The sequence below is a fragment of the Erinaceus europaeus genome, chromosome 10, assembly GCF_950295315.1.
Source record: "Erinaceus europaeus chromosome 10, mEriEur2.1, whole genome shotgun sequence".
Taxonomy (NCBI): domain Eukaryota; kingdom Metazoa; phylum Chordata; class Mammalia; order Eulipotyphla; family Erinaceidae; genus Erinaceus; species Erinaceus europaeus.
This window is the reverse complement of record NC_080171.1, coordinates 108,280,043-108,306,741: the sequence shown is the minus strand read 5'-3', so window position 1 is coordinate 108,306,741 and position 26,699 is coordinate 108,280,043. Positions and strand designations below refer to the sequence as shown.

The window sequence follows — 26,699 nt, the reverse complement described above, 5'->3', positions numbered from 1 at the left end:
CCTTGAAATAAAATACAGTCATTTGTCCTATATAATAATTTTAGGTAATCTAATGCCTAGTGGTGACCATAGTCTGGCCGGTAGAACTTGGCACTCTTAGGTTTTCCTTCCGCTGTTGCTCAGCAGTCAGCCAACTTAAAGCACTGAAGTCAGTTTTGCCTGGGCCAGCTCAACCCAGACTCCCTGCTCTGTAAAGGAAGGATGGTGATGCCCTCAGTGGGTGTCTGCTCAGCCCTTGGTTAAAGGTTTGAGAAATTTCACAATATCAGTCCTTAGACATTTCTACAAGGTTAGTAGTAGCTTGTTTTGTCCTGTTGGATACAGAAGAATACTGATGCTCAGCTATTGCAAGGACTTACTCCAAATTTCAGTGACAAAGTGACAGTGCTGGCAGTCAGACCCAGGTCTTCATATCCTCATTGTCATAGCCATAGCCTGTCTAGTCCTGCATGTCCTGACTTGACGAGGTGCCACACTGAACTAAACACTTAAAAGTAAACTATGGGTGTGGAATCCCTTTGCTAATAGAACATACCACACAAGTATAAGAGGTTACTTTGTGTCCCGGAGTCCTGAGATGACATTTTTCTGAGTGTTGTTCTAAGAGGTTAGATTTTCTTGTTGCATTTGAAGGAAGGGAAAGAAGTAGACTTGAGCATACTATATATATATATATTCTGTATGTTTCTCTTTTTGTTATGTAGAAGTATGCGTGTGGCCCTGGAACTGGAGGATGAATCCAGGGCCTCACTTGACACATGCACAACACTACAGAGCAATCTTCCTGACCCAATTTTCCATCATTTTTATTTAGTTATTTATTAAGAGGAGTAGAACATTGTCACTACACCACTGTTCACAGAACTTGTTAGGGGCCACCTGTAGTGTTCCTTTGTGATGCTAGAGCTTGAGTCCAGGGTCTCACACAGAAAGATGTGTGCTCTACTGGATGACGGGCCTCGCATCAAGTCTTTCAGTGTGTTCATTGCAGAAATATTAAAAGCCACCAAGTAGCAGCCGCATCTATTCACATGTAGCTGCCAGTATGCCGACATCTACATCACAAATACTGACTCTTAGAGTTTGTTCTGCTCAGTAAAAAATAACTTTCACTTTAAAAAAAATTCTTGGGGTCAGGTGGTAGCACACTGGGTTAAGCGCACAGGGTGCGAAGTGCACAGACCAGTTTAAGGATCCTGGTTCGAGCCCCCCGCTCCCCACCTGCAGGGGAGAGAGACTCTTCACAAGCAGTGAAGCAGGTCTGCAGGTGTCTATCTTTCTCTCCCCCTCTGTCTTCTCCTCCTTTCTCCATTTCTCTTAGTCCTATCCAACAACAATGACAGCAAGGGCAACAAAAGGGAACAGCCTCCAGGAACAGTGGATTTGTAGTGCAGGCACCGAGCCCCAGCAATAACCCTGGAGGCAAAAAAAAAAAAAAGAAAGAAAATTCTTAATAATAAGTTTTTATTTCTTAATGACTGGAGGAGAGGGGACAGATATCACTCTGGTACATGTGATGCCAAGGATTGAACTTGGGATCTCAAACCTAAGAGTCCTATGCTTCCTCTATTGCACCACCTCCCAGACCATAAATATTTTTATTTTATTTATTTATTTTGGATAGGGACAGATATACACTGAGAAGAAAGAGAGTGAGACACCTGCAGTACTGCTTCACCACTAATGAAGCTCCCCCCATGCAGGTGGTGGCTAAGGGGCTTGAACCTGGGTCTTTCTGCATGCTAGTGTGTGTGTGTGTGTGTGTGTGTGTGTGTGTGCGCGCGCGCGCTCCACTGGGTGCCCCACCACCTGGCCCCAACTTGCAGTATCTTACAAGCATTATGTGATTTTGAAAGTAATAGAGGACCTTGACCATAATCCTGAGTCTTATACTTCATTCTGCATCGTAATCAAATGTAACTTGCAATATTTCATGAACATTCTATTACTTTAAAAATAATAAAGGTCTTTGACATTAAAAAATGACAAAGAGATGGGAGAAAGCCCTTCCCCATAGCCCTCAACTCATCCCAATTGCAGTTTCACTCATTTGAAATCAGGTGTGTGGGCCTTCCTGAAAGCAGAGATTGGCACACTGCTACATGGTGTGTGTGTGGCGGGGGGAGGAGCTGGCAAGATAAGGAACAGCTTTGGGTTGTCACTCAGCTATGATTTAGGATAGACATTTGCTAGGGTCGCAAATATCAAGACTAGTTCATAAAATTACTCTCTCCAAAGGGGTTTCTGTTTTGGGGAGCTTGTTCCAGAGCACCTTGGCTGAAGAGTGACATAAGGCTCTGTGAATGCCGTATAGTCTGTGACACTGTTATACCTGAGAAGGAGCTAAGTCTACCATGCAACCAAGTGAATGACGTAATTGTGGTTTCACCAAGCTCGAACTGTACAAGCACCTAGTTTCTCTCCTGAGGGCTTTGCAATAGCTGTTTCCACTGCCCAGAAAAGTTTCCCTCAACTCTTATTCCTTAATCACTTCAGTCAGCCTTTCTCCTCCCCTGCCACCCTATAGTACACGTGGCATTGCTGTGTTTAATGCCTCCATAGCTCTTGTCATGGCAGAAGATTTCCTTATAGTGAACCCTTGGAGCAGAGAATATGCTACTGGTCTTGTCCACCACGTCATCTCCCTGCTTAGAAAGTAACGTGCTCAGTGGATGAATGAATTTAAGTGGTCAGTTACTACTTGTCAAATAAAGTGGATGTCAGCAAAACTTTAAAACAGTCATTCAGTGTGTTTTACAATCTTTGTAACCCACTATCAATCACAAATAGAAAATGAAAAAAAAATAATAGTCATTCGCTATTTTGTGAAATATTTTAAATGCTAAGTGAAAAGTAGTCATGTAGTATATATGATGAACAGTTTAACAGCACTCAAAAATAACTAGGACACAGGATAGATTGTTGAACAAACTTTAGAAGTCCAGATCTTTTAAGCTCTAGTTGCTCTGCTCCACCTATATGACAGTCTTGGTTGAAACTGATTATCATGGTAGCAGAGTTATAACCTTATAACTGCAGCAAAGTATTGGAAAGACAAAAAGGTTTTCAAGTTCAGAAGCATAACAGATACCCTTTCATTAAAATATGGTACTTAATACACACATATTAGAACACCCCCCTGCTCCCCCAAAGAGAGAGATGGAATCCCCAAGGTACATTCTGTATCTTATCAGAAATTGCATCATATCTGAAAAGCCATGTGGTATAATAACCTGTCACTATCCATTGGTCCAGAAGAACATGGTCAGAAGTTAGCCTCAGCAGCATCAATCTTGCACTCTACTCACTTGTCTCAGGTGGCCACTTTGCTGAAAGTATGTCTCATAGACTGTGTTTTTTATCTTCTGGTTTAATACACCTGAAAATTTGAACTTCAAAAAGAGTTTTATTATTATTATTTGTATGTTATTTAAGAGAAGGGTAGGAATAGAAATGATTTATAGATTTGGTACTTTTTTTTTTATCAAATAGGCAGAAAATAAGAAGAGGTTAACTACAGAGATTATTTGGAGTTTCTGTTTGAGTGTGTAGCTTCTGTAGCTTTTAGAAGTAACCCCTAGAGTATCGTTTTTTTTTTTCTTTGAGATTTGTTGGAGGTTGGCTTTTTAATCTAAAGCAGTTTTTTCTTATTACTTTCCTATAGAGAAGTGTGGGTTGAGTTGAATCTAGTTCAATCCATTAGTTAATTGGTTGAAATACGTAGTGCACTGTGATTCCTACTTGAAGAGTTGAGACCCTTCCTGCAGGCAGCTTTAGTGAAGCTTCTAGGAAAGTTGTTATGTACATTTATCATGTGAAGGTTTTATGTAAATTTATCATCTGTTGCTTGTTCTCTCCCCAACCCCCAATATTTTTCTATATGGTCTTTAACTTCAAATTGATTGCTAAGTCCCTAGCAATTTCCCCAGGGCATTTGTCAAAAGTTTTCTGCACAGGGAGTCAATACTTTTGAAAACCAGTCATTCAGTTTTCTGTTTTGTACCTCCTCTCCCCCATTCTCCATTCCCTGTTCTCCCCATTTTCCCCTTCTCCTCCTCCTCCACCTATCTTCTCTACTTCCTCTAATACACAGTGTATGTATGTTCAGTCTCACTTCACCGAATGACTTTCACCATTGTGAACCGTGAACCCGCACAGTTGACCCTGCCAATCTATGAACCTGTACTGTTTTTTTTTCTAATGAGAATTTTACTTGTGTTTTATTCAAGCCATGCATTTATAAAATATTCCAAGACAGCTAAACAAACCACAGTTCCCATTACTTATTCACTTATCCAAGCCAAATGTTTGTCCCTGAATACTAAATTTGAAGGAAAGGAATCTTCCTTATGGGGAAGTTGTAATGATCACTGGTAGTTCTTTCAAAGTGATAATTGGGGGCCAGGTGGTGGCTCATCGGGTTGAGTGTGGGGTTCAAGCCTCTGGTCCCCACCTTCAGGGGGAACGCTCCTTGAGTGAAGCAGGGCTACTGGTGTCTCTGTCTCTCGCCCTCTCTGTATCTCCCTTCCTCTCGACTCCTGGCTGTCTCTATCAAATAAAGTTAATAAACAAAAAACTAAAAAAAAAAAAAAATCTGTGATTGAAGGCTTTAAGTTAGCATTTAACATATCAGTAAGTTTAGGAACTATTCAGTAACACTTGAGAGGAAGAGGTGGTCTCTAGGATTTCTTTTCTGTTTGCTTAATCTGTCTCCTTCCTCCATAGTTCAGCATAGCCTTTATCCTTGGCTTTTTAATTTGAGTTCTTAAGTCATAACTCTCATTCATATTCACTTGTCCTAGTGAGAAAGTGCTTGCCAGACCTCCCAGTCAGTTTAGCATCTTGAGTTTGACTTGGTGTAAAAACATAATTAAGATACAGCCTTGGACCTGAGTGAAGAAGAAGACAAAAAAGCAGTGTGCGTCAACACCATCAGTTATACTTGGGTGCTCTGATTTAGAGAGAGCTGGGCTAGTGCTTGGGCAGGTTCAGTCACCGGGGGTTCTTCCAGAATACAGGCTGCCTGCCCAGGGCAGTTCAGAACTTGGCATCTGTGTTTTCTGGCTACTGACCAGGTGAATCTGATGGAGCCAGGTTCCGGACTTCCCAAGAAGGCCATGGCTGATGCATTGGGTTCCTTTCAAGTGGGATTTCCCCATGAACATATGATGTGAATCATATTATTTGTCTTCTCCTGGCAAGTTTTGGGTTGAACACACATTTGCCACCTCCCCTTGTTTCTTTTTCCACAAGGAGAGACATTTCCTTGTTACCTTTGCCAGATTATTTAGGAGAAGAGTGTAAATTGAAGCCATTTATCTTAAAATGTGCTGCTGGGGCCACATTGTTTATACAAGTGAAAGAAATTGTAACAAGGTATTTGGTCTGGTCTGAAGGGGGGGAAAGTCTGTTTTCCTTCCCCTCCCCCTTACTACATATGGTGCTTTAGTTACAAAGTACTCCACTCACTAATCCATTAGGTGTGAACATGTGACAGACAGTTTAATAGGTTATGTGAGTTTTTTGCATGTTTGCTATTGGTAAAGTTAGCATTGCCTGCAATGATAAAATGAAGTAACCGAAACACTGGACATCCATTCTCATGACCTTTTATTGTATATCCTATATATCTTAGTGAGGTAGCAGGTGTAATGTGAACTTGTAGGGGAGACTTTGTTGTTCTAATTGAACCCTATACCTGTTTGTCAGTTGGTGGTCGAGTAAGTCGTGAATTGAATTATACTCGCCAGAAGATTGGAGAAGAGGCAATGTTCAATCCTCAACTCATGATTCAAACCCCAAAAGAAGAAGGTGCTAACGTCCTGACCACAGAAGCACTTCGACAGCACTTGGACTCAGCACTGCAGGCCAGCCGAGTCCATGTGTATATGTACAACAGGTATGACTATAAGAAGAGGCTACTGGTTCAGGCCCTTATCTTTGAATAAAGACGGTTGCCCTGGAAATACACTTAGTGTGATGGTTTTTAAAGTTTTCTAGTGAAGTGACCATTTAAAATCTTGATTTCATCCCTGGAGTATATTATAATCTAATGCATTATTTTATATTATTTTACAATATGGAGTAAGTAAGTATCTTGACACTGTACTCAAGCAAATTTAATTCTTCAAGTAGCAACTTGGCTGTCTTGCTATGCATTCCTTCTACAAAGGTTTCTGTGCTTAAAATAACTTTGAATAGTTCCATTTTTGAATTGCCTTTGGTTGACCTATGAACTCCAGACAATTTTCATGTATCACACAGCAAATAAATAGGGAGTTGAACCCCTGAAGTGAGTTCATTGCCTACAGGCAGAGTAAGATGTATTCATGTGCATCTTTACAAAATAAAACCTGCAAAGGTTTTGCTGGGCAGGGAGCACATATTGTCTTTCTTTTTTAAATTTATTTTCCCTTTTGTTGCCTTTGCTGTTTTATTGTTGTTGTTGTTATTATTGTCGTTGTTGTCCTCATTGTTGGATAGGACAAAGAGAAATGGAGAGAGGAGGGGGAGACAAAGATAGACACCTGCAGACCTGCTTCACCGCTTGTGAAGCGACCCCAGAGGCTCGAACCAAGATCCTTAACACCCGTCCTTGCACTTTGCACCCCATACACTTAACCCGCTGCGCTACCACCTGACCCCCCCATACTGTCCATTTTTATCCCCCAGTATTTAGATCAGGGGATAAAGCTCAGAGTGCCTGCATTGATTATTTTAAACTCCATCTTCTCCCTGATCTATTAAGTTGGCTATTATTAAGCCTCATTTCTGTAAGACCACTGAGCTGTCATTTACCTAAAGACCATTCCATTCCCATGACATTTAATCACCTCATAACTGTTGGACAACAGTGACTTATTAATTAATTAATTAACTAATTAATTAATTAATTTTACAGGGAAGATCAGGAAGTAAAGTATAGGCATATATCCAGTGGCCAAGAAGAAATATTTCTACTTGTTTATGCTTTAACCTCTATTCTCCATGGATTTAGTATATGTGCTGCTCAAGTGAGCACTGTTTTCCATGGACTTAACTAGACTGACTCAAGGATAGCTAGAGATAGCTAGAGCTCCAAAGGAATAGCATTGCGTGGACAAATCACGTTTGGAACATTTTTGTTGCCTCCTTATAAACTAGGTTTATGATCATGTTATTGTCAGAAAGTTCTCCAAACAGTAGCCACATCAAATACATGTGTGAAAGGACTTTGGAAAATATAAGGAGGTGCCTTACTGCCTTCACCAGGCAAGCTAGAGTGGAACACTTATCACTGTCCTTATAGTCTAGTTTTTATGCGGGAAGCAGTGCAGACGAGGTCTGTAAATTCCCTGAAAATAGATATCCTTTGCCTATTATAAAATATTCTTGCATTCTTAGTATAACAAGATCCTCATTTTGAAAGGCCTTATCAAGGCAGGGGTAGATTATGCAAAGAGACTGTCATGCTTGCGGTTCCAAAACCCCAGGTTCAGTCCCTAGAGCATATCAGTGCTCTGGTAAGAATAAATGAATACTGAGAGACCTTGTCAGCATACTTAGACAGTATGAATATAGCTGTAGAATGAAATCACTTTCCTGAACTGAGGTAGATCTAGATAATTTTTACGTGTTGGCATGAACTTTAAAGAATAAATAACTCGGCATAAAGTTCAACCCATCTCTCTTTTTTTTTTTTCCTAAGACTTTATTTATTTATTTATTTTAATTACCAGAGCACTGCTCAGCTCTGGCTTATGGTAGTACAGGGGATTGAATCTGGGATTTTAGAGCCTCAGACATGAGAGTCATAACTATTATGCTATCTACCCGTGCCCCATAGACTTTATTTATTAATGAAAAGATAAGAGGAGAGGGAGAAAGAAACAGACATCACTCTGTTACTTGTGCTGCTAGGGATTGAATTTGGGACCTCATGCTTGGGAGTACATTATTGTATCCACTGTGCCATCTCTTAGGCCACACTGTTTTTTAATATGAAAAATGGGAACTAAATATTGATTAGAACATTCAATTAAGCGCACATGGTGCAAAGTGCAAGGACTGGAGTAAGGATCCCGTTTCAAGCCCCCAGCTCCCCACCCGCAGGGGAGTCGCTTCACAAGCGGTGAAGCTGGTCTGCAGGTGTTTATCTTTCTCTCCCAGTTTCTGTCTTCCCCTCCTCTCTCAATTTCTCTCTGTCCTATCCAACAGCAATAACAACAAGGGCAACAGAAATGGGGGAAAAAAATAGCCTACAGGAGCAGTGGATCCATAATGCAGTCACTAAGCCCCAATGATAATAACCCTAGAGGCAAAAAAAAAATTCATCAAAATTTAAATAAAATATGGTTATGGTTTTTTTCAGGAATAACAGTGTCACAGACGATACAACATTCACAGAGCCTTATATCACTGTTGAGCCAAGGTGCTCTGGAACAAGCTACCAAAAAACAGAAACCCCTGTGGATAGAGTAAATTTTTGTTTGTTTGTTTGTTTGTTTTACCACAACTTCACTGAGGCTTCATGTCTGCAGTATCTCCCCACTCCTGGTGCAAGATAGCAGATGAAGGACAGAGAGAAAAAAGAAAGATACCACAGCACTGCTTCAGTGATTATGAAGCTTCTCCTTTGGATAGAACTCCAATTTGGTGGCTATGGGGCTTGAACCCAGATCTTTATGTACAGTAAAGTGTTCACTCTACTGGGCGAGCTGTTTTCTGATAAAGAATAACCTATCCATGAAATAACTATCAGTATTTTAAAATATAAAAACACATAGCTGAGTGGATAACTTAAACCCTGTCCTCAGGAATCACTCATGTAGAAGAAGGGGAAAGAAAAAGACAGTGTGTCTAGGAAAGCATAAACAGTCTCTGCTTACAAGGTGTCAAGCAGGATATCTGATCAGTTGTGCTGAATTAAAGAGAGAAAGGTCATTATCACCGGCCCTGGTCAAAAAAAAAAAAAAAAAAAAGCAATACGCTCCTTTTCATAAGTACTTCTATATAATTATAGACAAGTTACTTGGAGGTAGTTTTCATTTTAATTTTCCATCTTACCCTTTCAAAACCATTTTTGTCTGAGTTAGACATCTCCCTAGTATACTCGAAAAGTCATCAACATGTATAACATTCTTTAATATTAACGAGAGCATAGGTGGCATAATCACTGATTGGTGCATATATTATTCTAAATAGAAGGAAACTGAAGTGAGAAGTCAGTTTATTTTGGCAGCCATGTCTACAGAAGGAAAGTTCATTGTGTGTGTGTTTACATTATCTTTATTTATTTATTGGATAGAGACAGCCAGAAATCTAAAGGAAAGGGAGTTATACAGAGGGAGAGAGACAGAGGGAGACACCTGGCAGCACTGCTTCACCACTTGCAAAGCTTTCCCCCTGCAGGTGGGAACTGGGGGCTCAAACCTGGGTCCCTGAGTACTGCAACATGTGCACTCAACCAGGTGCGCCACCACCCAGCCCCTGAAAGTTCATTTTGTAATGAATGATCAGTTGGTCAAGAACGAGTTATTTTTGCCATCTGAATATAAGTAAACCTTACTAATTTTGTACACCCTTCTTTTGAATTTCTGATAATTCAGCTCTGAATTATCTGCACTGAAATTGGTAGAAAACCAGATTAGTGTTGTAAACAAGATTATTAGAAAACACTTAAGGAAACAAGACTTTTCAAGTGCTTTGATAACACTCATTTACATAAATACCCTGCATGTTAATTACAATAAAGTATTATCTCTTCATTAAAACAAGCTAGTTTGTTGGGTCCCTATTTGGCAAAAGTTCTGCTAATTTTGACAGTACTTAAAAGTGATCAGAATTGCAGTTCTTTCCGTTTGTCCTATACTTCCAATTTTGCATTAATTGCCTTACTTTGTTACACTGAGATTTTTGCCTCTGCTTTTAATTTTAACAGGCAATGGAAATTGGAGCATTTGTGTTACAAATCTGGAGAACTGATCACAGAAACTGGCTATATGGATCAGGTATGTTTTCTTTTGGTATATAGGAAAAAATTGAAATACTCCATTGGTATGTATTAGCCTAATTTGTGGTGTATTTTCTTTCTTCTTCTTCTTATTTTTTTTTTTACTTTGACAGATAATAGAATATCTTTACCCTTGTTTAATTATTACACCTTTGGACTGCTTCTGGGAGGGGGCAAAGTTACAGTCTGGGACAGCATACCTACTGTAAGTATGTGAGCTTGTTTTCTAATTTCTATGATTGCTAAACTCATTAGAATGTTTCTGGTGCTCTTTATCATTATTCTATTTCAGTTTTCAACAAGAAATGAAAACATTGAAATTCCTTGTACATTTTTTTTTAAGTGAATAGTTGGAGGAAAGGGGACTTCAGTAGAATGTTTTTCCTCTTTTCAAAAAAAGTTCTGTAGCCGTCATTAAATTTCATTCACTTTTACCAGCCTATTTATATGCAAATAGGATGCACATTATCTCTATTGTGAATTTTAACTCTAAAATGTTCTGCAGTTTTGTGGGGGAGACAGACTTTTCTGTGAGTTTAGCCTATTTTTATGGAGAGAATTTCTGGCTGAGTAAATGTCAGAACTAAATATTTTGAGTTTATGTTGAAAATTTTTTTCCTCTAACGTAAAGTGCTGACCTTTCTTGGGTTCACATTAATGATATTTAAGGGGAAAACTGCTACCTTTCAAGGTTAGGGTAGGAGATGTGACACAATTTAGCAGTTAAATACTGCGTGCAACACATCATTTAAAAAATTATTATTAATCACTATAGACATTTCCAGTTAATTATGTAAGAATTAGTGCTTGGGTTATTGTTTTTTGTCCTAGCTTGCACTTATCTGCAAAAGCAATTTGCACTGGCCATACCCTGACCTTCAGTGTACAGTTTTAGATGGGAAATAAGGGGTTTTGTGTTTTCTGGTTGGGAGATTCTGAATAATGACTTCAGCCTGGTTAAGCAGCTACAGTGTGGTTTGAACCACATAACAGGCAGCCAAAAGCCTTTCTAGTCTGTCAACAGCACAGATTCAAAAGTGAGTGTGTGTGTGTTGTGGGGTGGGGGTGGCCTTGATGGCGGTGATGGCAGAGGCAGCAGGGGTCTGGTGGGGTTGGCTGCCATTCTGTCAGAGAAAGCTCATAAGTATGGGATTATTAAAGGTAATGGAGATCCATATTTATAGATTGATGACATTTACAAAGCATTTATATACTGGCAAGTGTTAATTTGACATTGTAATTCCCTTCATTTTAGGTATGAAGTACAATACACAATGACAAGTAGAGATTGTTGGATGCCATCATAATTTTTTTTTTTCTCCTGGAGGCCATTTTTCCCATTTTGTTCCCCTTGTTGTTGTTGCCATTGCTGTTGTTGTTGGATAAGAAATCGAGAGAGATGGGGAAGACAGAGAGGGAGAAGAAAGATAGACACCTGAAGACCTGCTTCACTCCCTGTGAAGTGACCCCCCCACCCCCCCACAGGTGGAGAGCTGGGGGCTGGAACCAGGATCCTTGAACCAGTCCCTGTGCTTCGCACCACATCGTTAATTTTTAAAGTTTACCTTCTTCATTCATGAACAGTTAGGTCCCTGGTTTAGACCTGCATACAGGTGTCCCTGAGAGGAGTATTTGTATCTCATACTGTGATTCCAGAACTTTGACTAAAAAGCTTCATGTAACCTTGGAGCAATATTACTGTTTTCTAAGGGCTTCTTTTGGAAGAAGTCCTGGTAAGCTTCTTTTTCTTTGTCTGACCTCTCAATTTCTTTCACAGAGGTAAACCTCCTTTGCAGTGGACAAATTTTGATCCTTTGGAATTCCTAGAAGAGTTAAAGAAAATCAATTATCAAGTGGATAGCTGGGAGGAAATGCTGAGTAAGGCTGAAGTTGGTCATGGTTACATGGACCGGCCCTGTCTCAATCCAGCCGATCCAGATTGTCCAGCTACAGCCCCCAACAAAAACACAACCAAAGTGAGTATGGTCCCTGACTCTTCCCTCTAGAGACAGAGAAAAGGACTGTTTTTTTTTCTTCTTCATTGCAGTCTTCTTCTCCCCCCCCCCATTTTGTTGCACTTGCTATTGTTGCCATTTCTGTTGTTGTTGGATAAGACAGAGAATCCTTGCGCTTCGCGCCTTGTGCCCTTAACCTACTGCACTACCACCCAGGCCCCTTAGTCTTCATTTATAAGATTTCATTCTCCCCAACTTTTTAAAATCTGTACAACTAAAGTTTGCTTTAAGATTTACCATATGCCTCTCATCAGCCTTGTTATTAGTGTTCTCTCAGAAACAAGCCCTTAGTGCACTAGGTTCTAGCATGCAACCTGCCTATTAATTCTATGTAATTACACGGCTATCTTTTTATTTCAGCCTCTTGATATGGCCCTTGTTTTGAATGGTGGATGTCATGGATTATCCAGAAAGTATATGCACTGGCAGGAGGAATTGATTATAGGTGGCACAGTCAAGAACAGCACTGGGAAACTGGTCAGGTAATCCAGCACACAGGAAAATCCCTGCCATCTTTTCCTCTTTTCCTGAAAAATCAACTTCCCTTCTGACATCTGCAAGTAAATGTGTATTAATACTTAACTATTATACTTGCTCATTGGCTGCCGTAATAATTAAGAAACATTAGAAGGCCAGGCCAGCTTGAAAAGATACCTTGTGGGGATTTTTGTTTTAAGAGTGAGTTTTTTTATTATTATTATTTTTGTTGTTGTTGTTAAGATAGCAGTTAGTGGCTCTAGGCTTTGAGATCTGTTCATTAGATAGAATATCAAGGCAAGGATAAAAATAAGCAAGAGACGTTGGCTATAGTACTTAGAGTCCGGTGCTGTGCACTGAACTCTGTCCCAGACTATTGAAGACCAATGAAGTTGACCGCTGAACCAGAATTCTCCCCTGTGCACTGTGGACTCTGCTTCATCAAGTGTCAGGGCCAGATGTGATTTCTCCCTTGAGATTTCTGCACAAACCATCGAGCACTGCTGAACCCAGCATATCTGCTCAAGCTATCTGTTCTTCTATCCTTGTTGAGTATAAACCGAGAAAGGAAATTGCCTATTAATTTAATTTGGGCGTATATCTGTAAAAGGATTGTAAGGTTACACCTTTAATATGGCACTTCAATCTGTTAAATAAAAAACAATGATCCAGGTCCCTTTTTAATGGAAACATTTGCTCACAGAAGACAGAATGGGGGCTGGGTGGTGGCACACCTGGTTGAGTGCACATGTTACAATGCTCAGGGACCTGGGTTTGAGCCCCCTGGTCCCCACCTGCATGGGGAAAGCTTCACAAGTGGTGAAGCAATGCTACAGGTGTCTTCTCTGTCTTTCTCCCTATCTCCCCCTACCCTCTAGATTTCTGGGTGTCTCTATCCAAAAAATAAAGATAATTTTAAAAAAATTTTTAAAGGGAAAAAAGAATGACTAGGAGTGAGTGAGGGTTGCTTTCTGAGGATGCTGATTTTTGTCTTCTTACCTCTTCAACACTGTATAGCGCCCATGCTTTACAGACCATGTTTCAGTTAATGACCCCCAAGCAAATGTACGAACACTTCAAGGGCTATGAGTATGTCTCTCACATCAGCTGGAATGAGGACAAAGCAGCTGCTATCCTGGAAGCTTGGCAGAGAACTTATGTAGAGGTAAACTACTATATTTCTGATATCTGCCTTTGAATCTGGGTCCAAATTCTTAAACAACTAAATACTACTTCTAACAGCTTTTAAACATTTTTATTAGCATTTCTTTTCAAAACAGAAACTTCAACTTAGTGGGGTGAAAACTTTTATTTCCTTCTCCTTGATATTGAACTTAATATCTAAGTGATAACTAATTCTAATTGGGATGCCCTAAAACATTTTTTGAGTTGCCAGTTGTGAACCCCTAGACAGAGCTACAGCATAACAGTGTTTTAAAAACACTTGGACAGCAAGAAAAGGTGTCTGGAAAACATTAGCAAACCATAGAATCTGTTCACAGCTGCAGTCCCCTTGGTTGGGTCATATGACAGCAGCTAGCCTTTGTTTCCCAAGCAGTGACCTCTACTGAGCTGCATGTGACCTTTTAAAAGTGGCCAGCAAATGAAAGGGGGTGGGGAGGAGTGCCTATAAGAGTAAGTTGTTTTGGATTTTCTGGGAACTTATGGACCACAAACCAGCTGTAGAATTATAACTCAGAGAGCATAATGCCATTCTTAAATGTAGAAAAAGTTTAAAAGATTGGGGAATGAATTTCAACGGCCGGTGTGTCCGTTCACTGTCTCATATTCACTGGTGACTAGTGATGGTCTCTACTGTCCTAGATTTTGATCCAAGTTCAGTCCTTGCCCTACTTAAATCATGTAGAACTATAAGTGATACATCAGAATAAAGTGAGGGTTGGGTGGGAAGGACCTGTCCCCGAAGGCTTGTTTCTGCTCAGATTCAATGGAGCACTCACCCCATGTGGAAATTTATTCTTGTGTTGTGACCACAGATGGTTCATCAGAGTGTTCCCCAGAACTCCACTCAGAAGGTACTCTCCTTCACCACGACAACCCTGGATGACATCCTGAAGTCTTTCTCTGATGTCAGCGTCATTCGAGTGGCCAGTGGCTACTTACTTATGGTAACGATTCAGTTTTCGGTGGGGGATGGGGCAGGTGGGGAATCATTGTTTTATTTTGTTTTCTTTCTTTATTTTTTAAGGTTTTTTTTTTTTTTTTTTTTACCTTTTCATGACTGCTCCTGCTTTTTAACTGCTCTTAACACTCACACGCATCCAAGACAGAACTCAGCTTCATAACGGTTTAGCGTGGTAGTAAATACCTTAGTTGTTGTTGGTTTTTTTTTCCCATTTGCAGTTTGCCCATCTTCAACTTGTACCATTTGTGTGATGTCTATAATGTAAATTTTTGTTTGTTTTTGGATGTAATAAATTCTACCTTTTGATTTGGGGTGATGGGCGGGGGAAAACATTAGAATCCTTACACATTCTAATGTTTGGCTTTTGTTTTGTGTCTCCCTCTCCTTCTCTCCCCCTTCCAACTCCCCTCCATTCCTCCATCCCTTCCCTCCCCCATTGTTCTGCTTGCAGCTTGCCTATGCCTGTTTAACCATGTTGCGCTGGGACTGCTCCAAGTCCCAGGGTGCCGTGGGGCTGGCTGGTGTCCTGTTGGTTGCACTGTCAGTGGCTGCAGGATTGGGCCTGTGCTCATTGATCGGGATTTCCTTTAATGCTGCAACAACTCAGGTACTAAAAGAGCCACCCGTCCACTGTGTGTTGACAAAGACCCCTCCCTAGACTTGACCAAGCCACCATCCTCTCTCTGTGTTTATGTTACCTGTCTTCCAGCCTTTCCACTAGGGTTGCCACAGCTCTCAGAAGAGTGCTTTCTCTAAATGAAGCACTCAGCAATGGGCAGAGGTCAGAGTAGGCTTGTCATTTAGAAGGCTGGGTCCCACCCCCACAGTGTCTTATTCATTTGACCTGGGTTGAAGGCAGAGAGTTTAAGTTGTAACCAGTTTCTGGTGGTAACTCTTCCAGGGATCACAAACCACCGCTTTCGATGAGCTATTGGGTCATTAGGAAAAGTCATGACACATTTTTGCACAGAAAAAATACGTCACAACATTTCTAACAGCCTTATAAATTCCATTCTCAACATTTATTGTTGCCAAGCATAAAAAGGAGAAATGCAAGCTCTAAAACTACCAGGCTTTGGTGGGTTTAACTATCAGATTCAATGAAGTTCCTTACTGTGAGGGTTATGGAAGCTACCTTTTGGGTAACTACTGGAGCTTTGGGCAGCAAGGTTGTCAACAGCTTTAGATTAATGAGACTTGAACCTCATGTCTAATGCCACAATCCTCTGTTTCCTCCACAGGTTTTGCCGTTTCTTGCTCTTGGTGTTGGTGTAGACGACGTTTTCCTCCTTGCCCATGCATTTAGTGAAACAGGACAGAATAAAAGAATTCCATTTGAGGTAATAGAAAACAGGAAAGAAAGCTTTAAAAAATGAAGTCCCCTTTTTAGTATTTTTTATGTTATTTTTGTTTGTATATATTTTAATTCATAGGACAGAAAGGAATTGAGGGGGGGTGGTAGAGAGGGATAGAGACAGAGACGCCGATGTCTGCAGCCCTGCTTCACTGCCCATGAAGTCCGCCCTCCGCCTTCCTGCAGGTGGGGACAGGCAGCTTGAACTTGGGTCTTTGCACACCACTGCCTGGTCACCCCTTTAAATTGTTCTTTTCTATCTACTCAATTAAATATGTCAGTTTCAAGCAGATGACATGTTCTGACTTTAATAATAAACAAATTAGAAAAATTTCAAGGCTCATATTCCAGAGCATACATTGACCTGTCTTCAAGTTGTTTTATTTTAGTTTTTTGACTGCTCCTCTTTGCCCAATCACAAAAATTTTATTTTAAAAAACAAGATCAGAAGGGAGAACACTAAGCAGAACTTGAACTGAATGAAGTTGGTGTATTGCACCAAAGTAAAAGACTCTAGTAGTGTGGTGGGGGGAGGGTTCAGGTCCTGAAACACAATGGCAGAGGAGGACCTAGTGGGGGTTGAATTGTTATGTGGAAAACTGGGAAATGTTAAACATGTACAAACTATTGTCTTTTACTATCAACTGTAAACCGTTAATCCCTCAATAAATACAAAAAATAAAAAGAAATCAGTTCCATAATGAACAAAAAAATTATATTTAAAACATTACATTGCAACTTTCTACTTTGGATGCCATCCAAATGACTATGTTAGAATTATTGAAAGAAAAAGGAAAAAAAAAAGGAAAATTCAATACCTGTGTAAGGCAGAAGTGACCTTTCATATTTGTCTAATAACAACATTATAAGTTACTGGCTGGCTGTCATGTCTTGCCTTGTATCTGAATTGTTTGCGCAATCTGTGCGGCTCTCAGCACTGTGGTTTCTTCTTCTCAGGACAGGACCGGGGAGTGTCTTAAGCGCACCGGAGCCAGCGTAGCCCTCACGTCCATTAGCAATGTCACAGCCTTCTTTATGGCAGCACTAATCCCCATCCCTGCTCTTCGGGCCTTCTCCCTTCAGGTGAGTTTCCAGTGACGGAATGTATGTTGGGCATGGGGGTGGGTGGGGGTGAGCTCTGCACTGGCATATGCATCCCAAGACGACTTTTCTCCACAAATGGTACCACTGCTACCCTGAAGAAAAGCAGCCCTCTCCTTCAGGTGGATGTCTAACAGTAATATTAACATCCCCCGCTACAAAAATTCTCAGGTCCCCTCTCCCCCTAATCTCTACAACCCAGATGCCCATGACTCAGTTTATCCTTATGATCAGGTACCTTAGGAGACTGTCCGTTCCTTTATTACTAAACCAAAATAGTTCTAAGGGCATTCCATGTGGAATGCCAGTAAGTACTCACTACAGATCAGCTAGTCAGCAGTAGGCTTCAGGGGGTTTTCCACCATGCAGACAGCTTCCTGGCCATTCTACTTCAACACTCCACTGTTTCTGTGCTTACTCCCCTTGCTGCTTGCTACTCCCTCAGCCCGTGCATTCCTGTTCTCTCTAGATTTCCCGGATGAGCAGTTGCATATGAAGCAGTTCTATAGAGCAAACTCACTGGCTGTGCAGATGAGACTACAGTGTAGGCAGTGCAAGGACTTACATTGAAAGGTCAGCAAGATGTTCTCACCTGAGAGGGCCCTTGATTTGCCATGCATGCAACCTAGGTTTGAACCCAGCTTTGACCACACTGGAGTGGCTCTGATGCTGTGTTTTCTTTCCCTCTCTCCTTGTCTCTCTCTTTTTGTCTAACCTAGAGGCCATCAAGATTTTCATAAACAGTGAGCCAGCTTCTATGCGTTATAAAACTGAAGAGTCCCCTAAAATGAAAGTGCAATTTCTGGGCCTGGCTAAAAATATAAATTCTTTGGCTTCTAGAAATTTAGGACTTCCCAAATTGGCCAGCTTTGTAGATGCAGAAGGCTACATAACAGTTTTGCTGACCCCAGCATGTCTTTGGGTTTTAAAGTTACAAGGATACTATGAATGAAAATCACATTTTAAGGCTTCCCCCTGTAAGATTAGAACAGTGACTTAATGGTATGACCAGGTTTTTAAAGGAAATAATTTTTTATGTAATTTTTAAAATATTTTAAATGTTTATTTTCCCTTTTATTGCCCTTGTTTTTTATTGTTGTTGTAGTTATTATTATTGTTATTGATATTGTTGTTAGATAGGACAGAGAGAAATGGAGAGAGGAGGGGAAGACAGAGAGGGGGAGAGAAAGCTAGACACCTGCAGACCTGCTTCACCACCTGTGAAGTGACTCCCCTGTAGGTGGGGAGACGGGGGCTCGACCCTGGATCCTTAAGCCAGTACTTGTGCTTCGAACCACGTGCGCTTAACCTGCTGCACTGCCGCCCAACTACTTAATGCCATTTTTTAAACTTAATGTTATCTAACTTATTCATACTGTTTTACTTTTACTAGTCACTGAAAGGTTCTAAGAATTGTGAACAGAATGGGGTAAAAGCAAGCTACTTAATTTGCTTAACTCGGTGTGTGTGTGTGTGTGTGTGTGTGTGTGTGTACATGTATTTTAAATGAGAAAGAGAAAGACACCAGACCACTGCTTAGCACTAGTTTATGGTGGTGCTAGGGATTGAACCTGGAACCTCAGAGCCTCAGGCATAGGAGACTTTGGCATAACGATTATGCTATATCTCCTCAGCCCAACTCAGTCTTTATAATTGAATTTCCTGTCACTGATTACAGATAAAGGCCTAAGCAACTAATGGTCCTACCACTTGGTAGATACCAAGCATATATAACTCTTTTGCAGCACTTCAGTGAAACATTTCACTTTCTTATCAATAAGTATTCTCTATATTTGTAATATGCCATTTGACATACTTTTAGATGGGATGTGTAGCTTTGGGGTTCTCTAATTTTAGCTTTGGGGTTCTCTAATCGTCCCTTAATTTCTACTACAAGATAACAAGCTGTTGGCCACACTTTCCTTACTTATAGTCTGCTATCAGAAATGTTTCCCTGTGGCATGTGGAAAGCAGTATCAGTATTGTTCTGGCCAGAATACCTATCTGAGCCACGTGTGCACACCTAGAGCCATTACCTTCAGTCTCTGCCCTCATGCTCACAAATTAATGTTCAGATTGACAGCCGTGCAGAGTTTCTTGTTTACATTCTTCTGAATTCAAAACAAGAATGGACAGAAAGACATTCCACCTGTGGGGATTAAAATTTCCTGGAAAATCTATAGAAGCAGACCACTTCTCCCAGGTATTCCTGTGATTCGATTGGCTGGGTTTCTAGCCTGCCTCTGTTCCTCCCCTCAGGAGGGGACCAGCATGAATAGGAACTCTCAGGTTGGAGTGAGAACTGGAATCAAGTCTGTGTTTGAAACCAATTTGGTGGCCAGCCTCACAATTTACTGGTTGACCTTAGAGAGATCACCTTACTCTCTGCATCATGGGATCCTAATTAGTTAGGTAATATTGTCAACATCAGTAATAATGTCCAGTCTTGCTTCTTGCTTGATTGAGGAATTCGACAAATCTATAATAAACCAATCTCCAACTGCTTTTCTTTGTTTTTCCCCAATAGAATTTTCAACCTGGCAGTTCTGAATGGCTTATTCCTAGATTTCCTCCATACTTTGTTTCTTTCCTCCCTGTTTTCTACCTGAGTCTTTTTTGTCTTCCAAGTTACCCTGAGACCACCCTTCTGGCCGTATATGCAACCCCACTTACACACACACACACACACACACACACACACACACACACACACACACACACACCTTTCTCCTGACCACTCAGAAACCTTGTTTATAAAATTGCAATTGTGAGATTTATCAGCCAGATTTTTAACTTCTTTATAATCTGTCTGTGTAAGTCCCTTGCAAGCAGACTTTTGTCTTAAAGATGCCTCTGTTAGCCAACATGGTACCCCAGCTTTGCTTCAGAATCCTTTAGGCAGACTACTAGGAAAATCCTCAAAGTACTATTCGTACATTAGAATAGTAAGTGAACATATTTTCAGTAGTTTTAATGAATGATGAAACGTTTTCTTATTGATTGTCACCACGGTTTCACTGATCTGGGATGACTTTTTGTAGTTAGAAACAAAGATGGGGGTAGGAAGGAAGAAAGACACCATGGTACAGTGGGCACAGACTTGCATGGCAAAGCAGGCGCCTTCCCAGGTGAGCTATCTTGATGGCCCTGATGTGGGATTCTCAAGGAAGATCAAGAGGAAAGGAGCAAGGCAGTTTTTAGGAGGACTTGTTCATTTTGTTTTCTAGTTTTACTAATTTAACAAGGAATAAATTGTTGAAAGGTATTTCTCCAGATCTTGAGCTTGCTGAGCATAAACTCTGAGCATAAACACACAATTGGTATTAAAAGCCCTGTTTAAACTATCAAAGGTTCTTTGCAGAATCCTCCTGATTCTTAAAGGTGTAGTTACAGTCAGACTTTTTTTTTCTCACCCTCACCCTGAGACATTTACCCAGTCGAGAAGTTATTAGAGTAAGTAGTTCTTTGTAAAGCTTCCTAAGAGCTTTCAATTTTCAGAAATTTTTCTGATGATTTCTTGGTTACTTAGCATTTCAGTTGCATTTTTATTGCTGCTCCTTTCCCTGCCTTCCTGAATGGGGGAGCCCTTTCAACTGTCCTCTGTTGACTTTCCCCTATTAACAGCCCAATTGTGTAATTTTTACTAGGTCAGCAGGAGATTTGCCAAAGCACTACAGAATCTAGCTCCATGTTTATTCTAGGTTATGGAGTGACTTTTGAATCTGTACTTATTTATTCTGCATACTATAATCACACACAGGAATTTCTTTCTGTTTAACTCTCTTTGACCTTTTCTGTTAGTGCACTGCACACCCCACAGGCTGCTCCAGAGGTTATTTGGAATGTGCCTATTAAAAACCTCAGGGGACGCATCTGAAATTTTATTTCATGTGTTAAAGGTGACATTTTGATATTCTTGATCCACTTAATGTATAAATTTTCTGAGCATAAAATCAGGGCAGCATAAACTCTTAGGACTGAGAGGGAAAATGGTTCTGTGGTTTTAAATTTTAGAAAAAGTCTCAAGTATATACTGTTCTGCCTTTGTAAATTTGTAAGTGGCTGACAAGCTAGATACTAGTGTAGCTCCTAGGCTTGTACCTTAAAGATCATGGAAAGGATTAGAATGAAGAAGGTCTAGTACAGCCAAATGGTGTCTTCATGATGAACAAGAAGCAAACTGATAACAACACCATTTCAGTAGAAAAGTGAAAGGTTATTTGAAACAACTTTATTTTCAAAGCAATCATCTGATTAGGAGGATGCCCATTGGTGATCAGTACATTTTTTTTTGTTCCCTGGCTTCCAGGCTGCTGTTGTGGTAGTATTCAACTTTGCTATGGTTCTGCTCATTTTCCCTGCAATACTCAGCATGGATTTGTATAGACGTGAGGACAGACGGCTGGATATTTTCTGCTGTTTTACAAGGTACGTTTTCTGGCTATCTTGTTCTATATTCACTGGGTACAAAATGGTATCTTTAAATAACATAAGTCTGTGAACTTGGGAAGGAAATACAGTTAAGAGGACTTGTACAAATGTGCTAGAGACTGGGGACATGAAAGAGAATACTTTCCTTTGAGGATGTTGGAACCACTGGGTTTCTGGTATACATGATCATTTTTCCCTTCTGAACCAACATTGCTGCTTTTTGGCAGCCAGTATATCATGCTTTTCTAGAGTAAAGCAGACTGAAAGTTGAAAAACAGTAGTGTGAAAAAAAAATTGGAGCTCTCTGGGCATAGCTCTATTGACTTTTTATTTACATTAAGGATTACATTTTGTGGGGGTTCATAAGCATTTCAATTGATTTGTCAGCAAATTGAGGGTCAGACATCCATTAGACCGCTTTTGACATAACTCATATCTGTGTCTAAAACCAAGCAGTGCTTCCATTCACTGTTTCCCTTAATCAGGCATTGAGATCCATGTCCTTCTCCTAAATCACAGATATATACAAGAGAGATTATTAGTCAGTGTCAAAAATTAATACACTTGTTTCCTTGCTTCAGTGCAACATTGAAACATATTTTTCCTCTTTCAGCCCCTGTGTCAACAGAGTGATTCAGGTGGAGCCTCAGGCCTATACAGAGACTCAAGACAACACCCGTTACAGTCCCCCACCTCCCTACAGCAGCCACAGCTTCACGCATGAGACGCAGATCACCATGCAGTCCACCGTTCAACTGCGCACTGAGTATGACCCCCACACACATGTGTACTACACCACGGCTGAGCCTCGTTCTGAGATATCTGTGCAACCTGTCACCCTAACCCAAGATACCCTCAGCTGCCAGAGCCCCGAGAGCACCAGCTCTACTCGGGACCTCCTATCCCAGTTCTCAGATGCCAGCCTCCACTGCCTGGAGCCTCCCTGTACCAAGTGGACACTCTCATCTTTTGCTGAAAAGCACTATGCTCCTTTCCTCTTAAAACCCAAAGCCAAGGTAATCTCCCAGTCAGCAGACTCTTCTTGGCATCAAGAAATGACAGAATAGACAATTTTGGAGAATTCATCAGTTAACTACTATAGTCACTGGGTACAAAATATGATCTATTTCACTTTTTGTGTGATAAGTTTCGGGCTTCCTAAAGAGTCAGTCTTTTGGGGCGGCGGATAGATTGCATAATGGTTATGCAAACAGACTCATGCCTGAGGCTCCATAGTCCCAGGTTTAATTCCCCCGCACCACCATAAGTCAGAGCTGAACAGTGCTCTGGTTAAAAATAATAATGATGAAAATAATAATGATAATGATAATAAAAAAAAAAGAAAGTTCAAAGTTAAAAAAAAAAAGAGTCTGGGGGAGTCGGGCTGTAGCGCAGCGGGTTAAGCACAGGTGGCGCAAAGCTCAAGGACCGGCGTAAGGTTCCCGGTTCAAGCCCCCAGCTCCCCACCTGCAGGGGAGTCGCTTCACAGGCGGTGAAGCAGATCTGCAGGTGTCTGTCTTTCTCTCCCCCTCTCTGTCTTCCCCTCCTCTCTCCATTTCTCTCTGTCCTATCAAACAACGATGACATCAATAACTACAACAATGAAACAACAAGGGCAACAAAAGGGAATCAATAAAATAAATTATAAAAAAAAAGAGTCTGTTAATTTCATCATGAGCAGGGGTGACTGTTGTTGTAACTGATGTTTCTGTGAATTTAGATTAGCTCCATACATTCTAGTTTTTGTTTGTTTTTACCAGAGTACTATTCAGCTATGGCTTATTGTGGAAAGGGTTATTGAGCCTGGGACCTCAGAGCTTCAGGCATTAAAGTCTTTTGCATAACCATTATGCTATCTCCCCTGCCCAGCTTTATACACTTTAAATATTTGATGCTTCAGGAGCTTTTAAATCAATTTTTTTCTTTTTTTTAAATTAATCTTTATTTATTTATTGGCAAGAGACAGGCAGAAGTTGAGAGGAAGGGGGAGACAGGGAAAGAGACACCACTTGCAAAGCTTTCCCCGTGCAGGTGGGGACTGGGGCTCAAACCTGGGTTCTTGAGTATTGTAACACGGGCACTCAATCAGGTGCGCTACCACCCAGCCCTGGAGCTTTGTTCTTAACATTGTAGGTACTATGACTTTTATTTACTTTGAAGAGAACTACTTGTAAGTGCTACATTGGCCGATATTTTGATAAAAGTGAGGGATGAGCCAGACAGCTCCACATTGTCTGTTGTGTTTCTCTGAGTGATTTCAGTTCACATATTCTATTGCAGGTGGTGGTGATCTTCCTTTTTCTGGGCTTGCTAGGCGTCAGCCTCTATGGGACCACCCGAGTGCGTGATGGACTGGACCTTACAGATATTGTGCCTAGGGAAACCAGAGAATATGACTTTATTGCTGCACAGTTTAAATACTTTTCTTTCTACAACATGTATATAGTCACCCAGAAAGCAGACTACCCGAATATTCAGCACTTACTTTATGACCTTCATAAGAGTTTCAGTAATGTGAAGTATGTTATGTTGGAAGAAAACAAACAGCTTCCTAAAATGTGGCTGCACTACTTCAGAGATTGGCTCCAAGGTAAGATGTTGCTGGAGGGTGTTTGTCCTTTATGAGCCTTCACCATTTGGTCTTCGGTGTGTGCAGCTCTCACAAGTTCCCTTTGTCTACTTTATTAAAGTGTTAGAATTATAATGTAACGCTGACATGTTTCATTGACTTCTGAGTGTGGCTTACAATTCTTATATAGGCTTTTTCTGTGGCAGCCTCCCAAATCTGGTTTTTGCCTATAAAACAATGCAAACTGTTCAAGCAGGTAACTCTGGAACTTCTGTAGGAATTTATGGATGCATGTTAGGAAATGGCAGTGTGCTGTAAAGTATGGGACTCATTCTTTGGATGGCGGCTAGTTTGGTGACCAAGTTAACTTGAAGTACTTCTAGTTCTTTCTAGGCTGACTCACTGTCAAATGATACCTTACTACACCAGATTCTGTAGTTTGACCTCTCTGTCTTTATTGCATAAGTACTCACTCTGTTGTAAAATGTCTTTCCTAGCATCTTACCTCACTATGAAACAGTCACTCTAGAGAAAACTGTGAAAATAGCTTAAAACTACTGACTGACTATGAATGTACTCAGTGATTCCAAGGACATCTGTTCATTTATTCCATGTTGACACATTCAAAGTGAAGTGGAGAAGCAAGATAATTATTCACACAATTCAAGTAAAAATGCTTTTACTGAAATACTCAGATAATTATGCCCCCAACATCTTTTCTTTTTATCTTTTTTTTTTTTGCTTAAATTATCCAAATAATTGTCTTAATTAATTTCTTGTTTAAACAGAGCTTTTTAAGTGCCTTTTTTGGTCTTAACATAAAAATCAAGCTAATTTTCATGTGAGTTTGCATGAAAATTGTGAGTTTGTCTGAAAATTATACAGTAGAATTCTGTCCATCTAGATTTGGTCTCTTTGTTTTCAGAAAGCAAAAAGAGCACATGACATTAACATTTTTTAACATGCGCACGAGATCAGTTTGAATTTGTTCCAGTTCTGATTTTGTACAGCAGTTTGGGAAGCAATGGGTGTTTTGTTTTGTTTTGTTTTGTCTTCTTTTTGTTATGTTTTTTGGATAATGATTCCAGAGAAGACCAGACATTTGAGAGATTCTCTGCTTTTCCTTTTTTCCCATTGACCAAAGACATGCAAATAACCTGCCACTGATGACAGAGAGATCTGTTCTTCTTCTTCTAGCGTTTGCCAGAGAGATCTGTAGTGCCTACCAGTATCTACGCAAAGTAGGTTGTTGTAGAAAGATTCAGATGTCTTCAGCCACCGCTTTAGCTGCTCAGTATGACATATTAGGCAAAGCTTGGGAAGGGGAGCCATTGAATGCAAAGGGTTACAGGATACTGTAAATTATTCTCAGGCGTTAAGACCTAAAGCATTTGGTCTTGAGAATCTTTTTTTCAAAGGTACACTTTGGTTCTTAAGTGAACAATAACACCCACCTGTGACAAGTAGGATTCTTCATTCATATTCCCAAATAGAAATCCCAGACAGCCTGGAAACTCAGTATAATCAATCTCTCTTTTAAATCATATCTTATGATAGCCAACAGAGATCTATATACAGAGAATGGTCAGATACTGGAGCCTTTTGAATGTTTTTTCAAGTCCACTGAATGGTTGACTTGGTCATTGGACATTTCTTCTTTAGAATTATCCTTATCTGTTTCCTTCAAACATTGGTTTTTTTTTAAATATTTATTTATTTATTTATTCATTCCCTTTTGTTGCTCTTGTTTTATTGTTATTATTAATAACAATAATAATTATTATTGATGTCATTGTTGTTGGATAGGACAGAGAGAAATCTAGAGAGGAGGGGGAAGACAAAGAGGGAGAGAGAAAGATAGACACCTGCAGGCCTGCTTCACCGCCTGTGAAGCGACCCCCCTGCAGGTGGGGAGCCAGGGCCTCAAATTGGGATCATATAGGCCGGTCCTTGCACTTGGCTCCATGTGCATTTAACCCATTGATCTACTTCCCAGCCCCCTGTTTTGTATGTTTTTATTGCCACCAGTTACTGCTGGGGCTCAGTGCCTAGTCAATGAATCCACCAGTCCCCCACAGAGACAGAAATTGAGAGGGAAAGAGGAGATATCAAGGTAGAGATACAGCACTGTTTTCACTGCAGGCCCCCCCACACACACACTGCTGGGGACCTGGGCTTGAGCCCCAGGGCCCTTGCATATGGTAATATGTGCACTCAATCAGTGCCCCACTGACTGGTCCCACTCTCACTTTTTAAATGATGATTCTAGTAATGTTAACACACTAGTCTTTATCAACATTGCAGTAGTTGAGGAAGTGGCTCATAAATACACATCATAAAATGGAAGTTATCTCACATGTCATCTTTAAACACATAGACAAATGAAGTTGGAGATTTAAAAAATGCCTTGCACTGTAGATCATGTATATTATATTTTACACTGAATTATGTAACGAATATTTAAGTCAATATTTTCTTTTTAAGGTCCCATGTAAATATTGGCAGTTAGAAGAATTAGCTTAAACCATTATACTAGGAGATATTTTTTAGTGAGATTTAAAACGAGAAAAGTTATAAATAGGTAAAACTTTCATATTTACTGTAAGAGGATGTTC

The 26,699-nt window shown here is 40.3% G+C and overlaps 1 protein-coding gene across 2 annotated transcripts in view; it reads left to right on the top strand.

Moving 5' to 3' along the window:
- The window catches only part of PTCH1 (patched 1), a 77,059-nt gene that overhangs the window by 27,729 nt on the left and 22,631 nt on the right, over positions 1–26,699 (top strand). For both annotated transcript variants that reach the window (XM_060200475.1, XM_007539873.3), the window contains exons 3-15: positions 5,710–5,899; positions 9,920–9,989; positions 10,105–10,196; positions 11,769–11,967; positions 12,367–12,488; positions 13,501–13,648; positions 14,481–14,612; positions 15,081–15,236; positions 15,871–15,969; positions 16,941–17,066; positions 21,394–21,512; positions 22,129–22,531; positions 23,796–24,105. In XM_060200475.1, the coding sequence (XP_060056458.1) occupies positions 5,710–5,899; positions 9,920–9,989; positions 10,105–10,196; positions 11,769–11,967; positions 12,367–12,488; positions 13,501–13,648; positions 14,481–14,612; positions 15,081–15,236; positions 15,871–15,969; positions 16,941–17,066; positions 21,394–21,512; positions 22,129–22,531; positions 23,796–24,105 (2,166 nt within the window). The remainder of the gene's footprint in view (positions 1–5,709; positions 5,900–9,919; positions 9,990–10,104; positions 10,197–11,768; positions 11,968–12,366; positions 12,489–13,500; positions 13,649–14,480; positions 14,613–15,080; positions 15,237–15,870; positions 15,970–16,940; positions 17,067–21,393; positions 21,513–22,128; positions 22,532–23,795; positions 24,106–26,699) is intronic.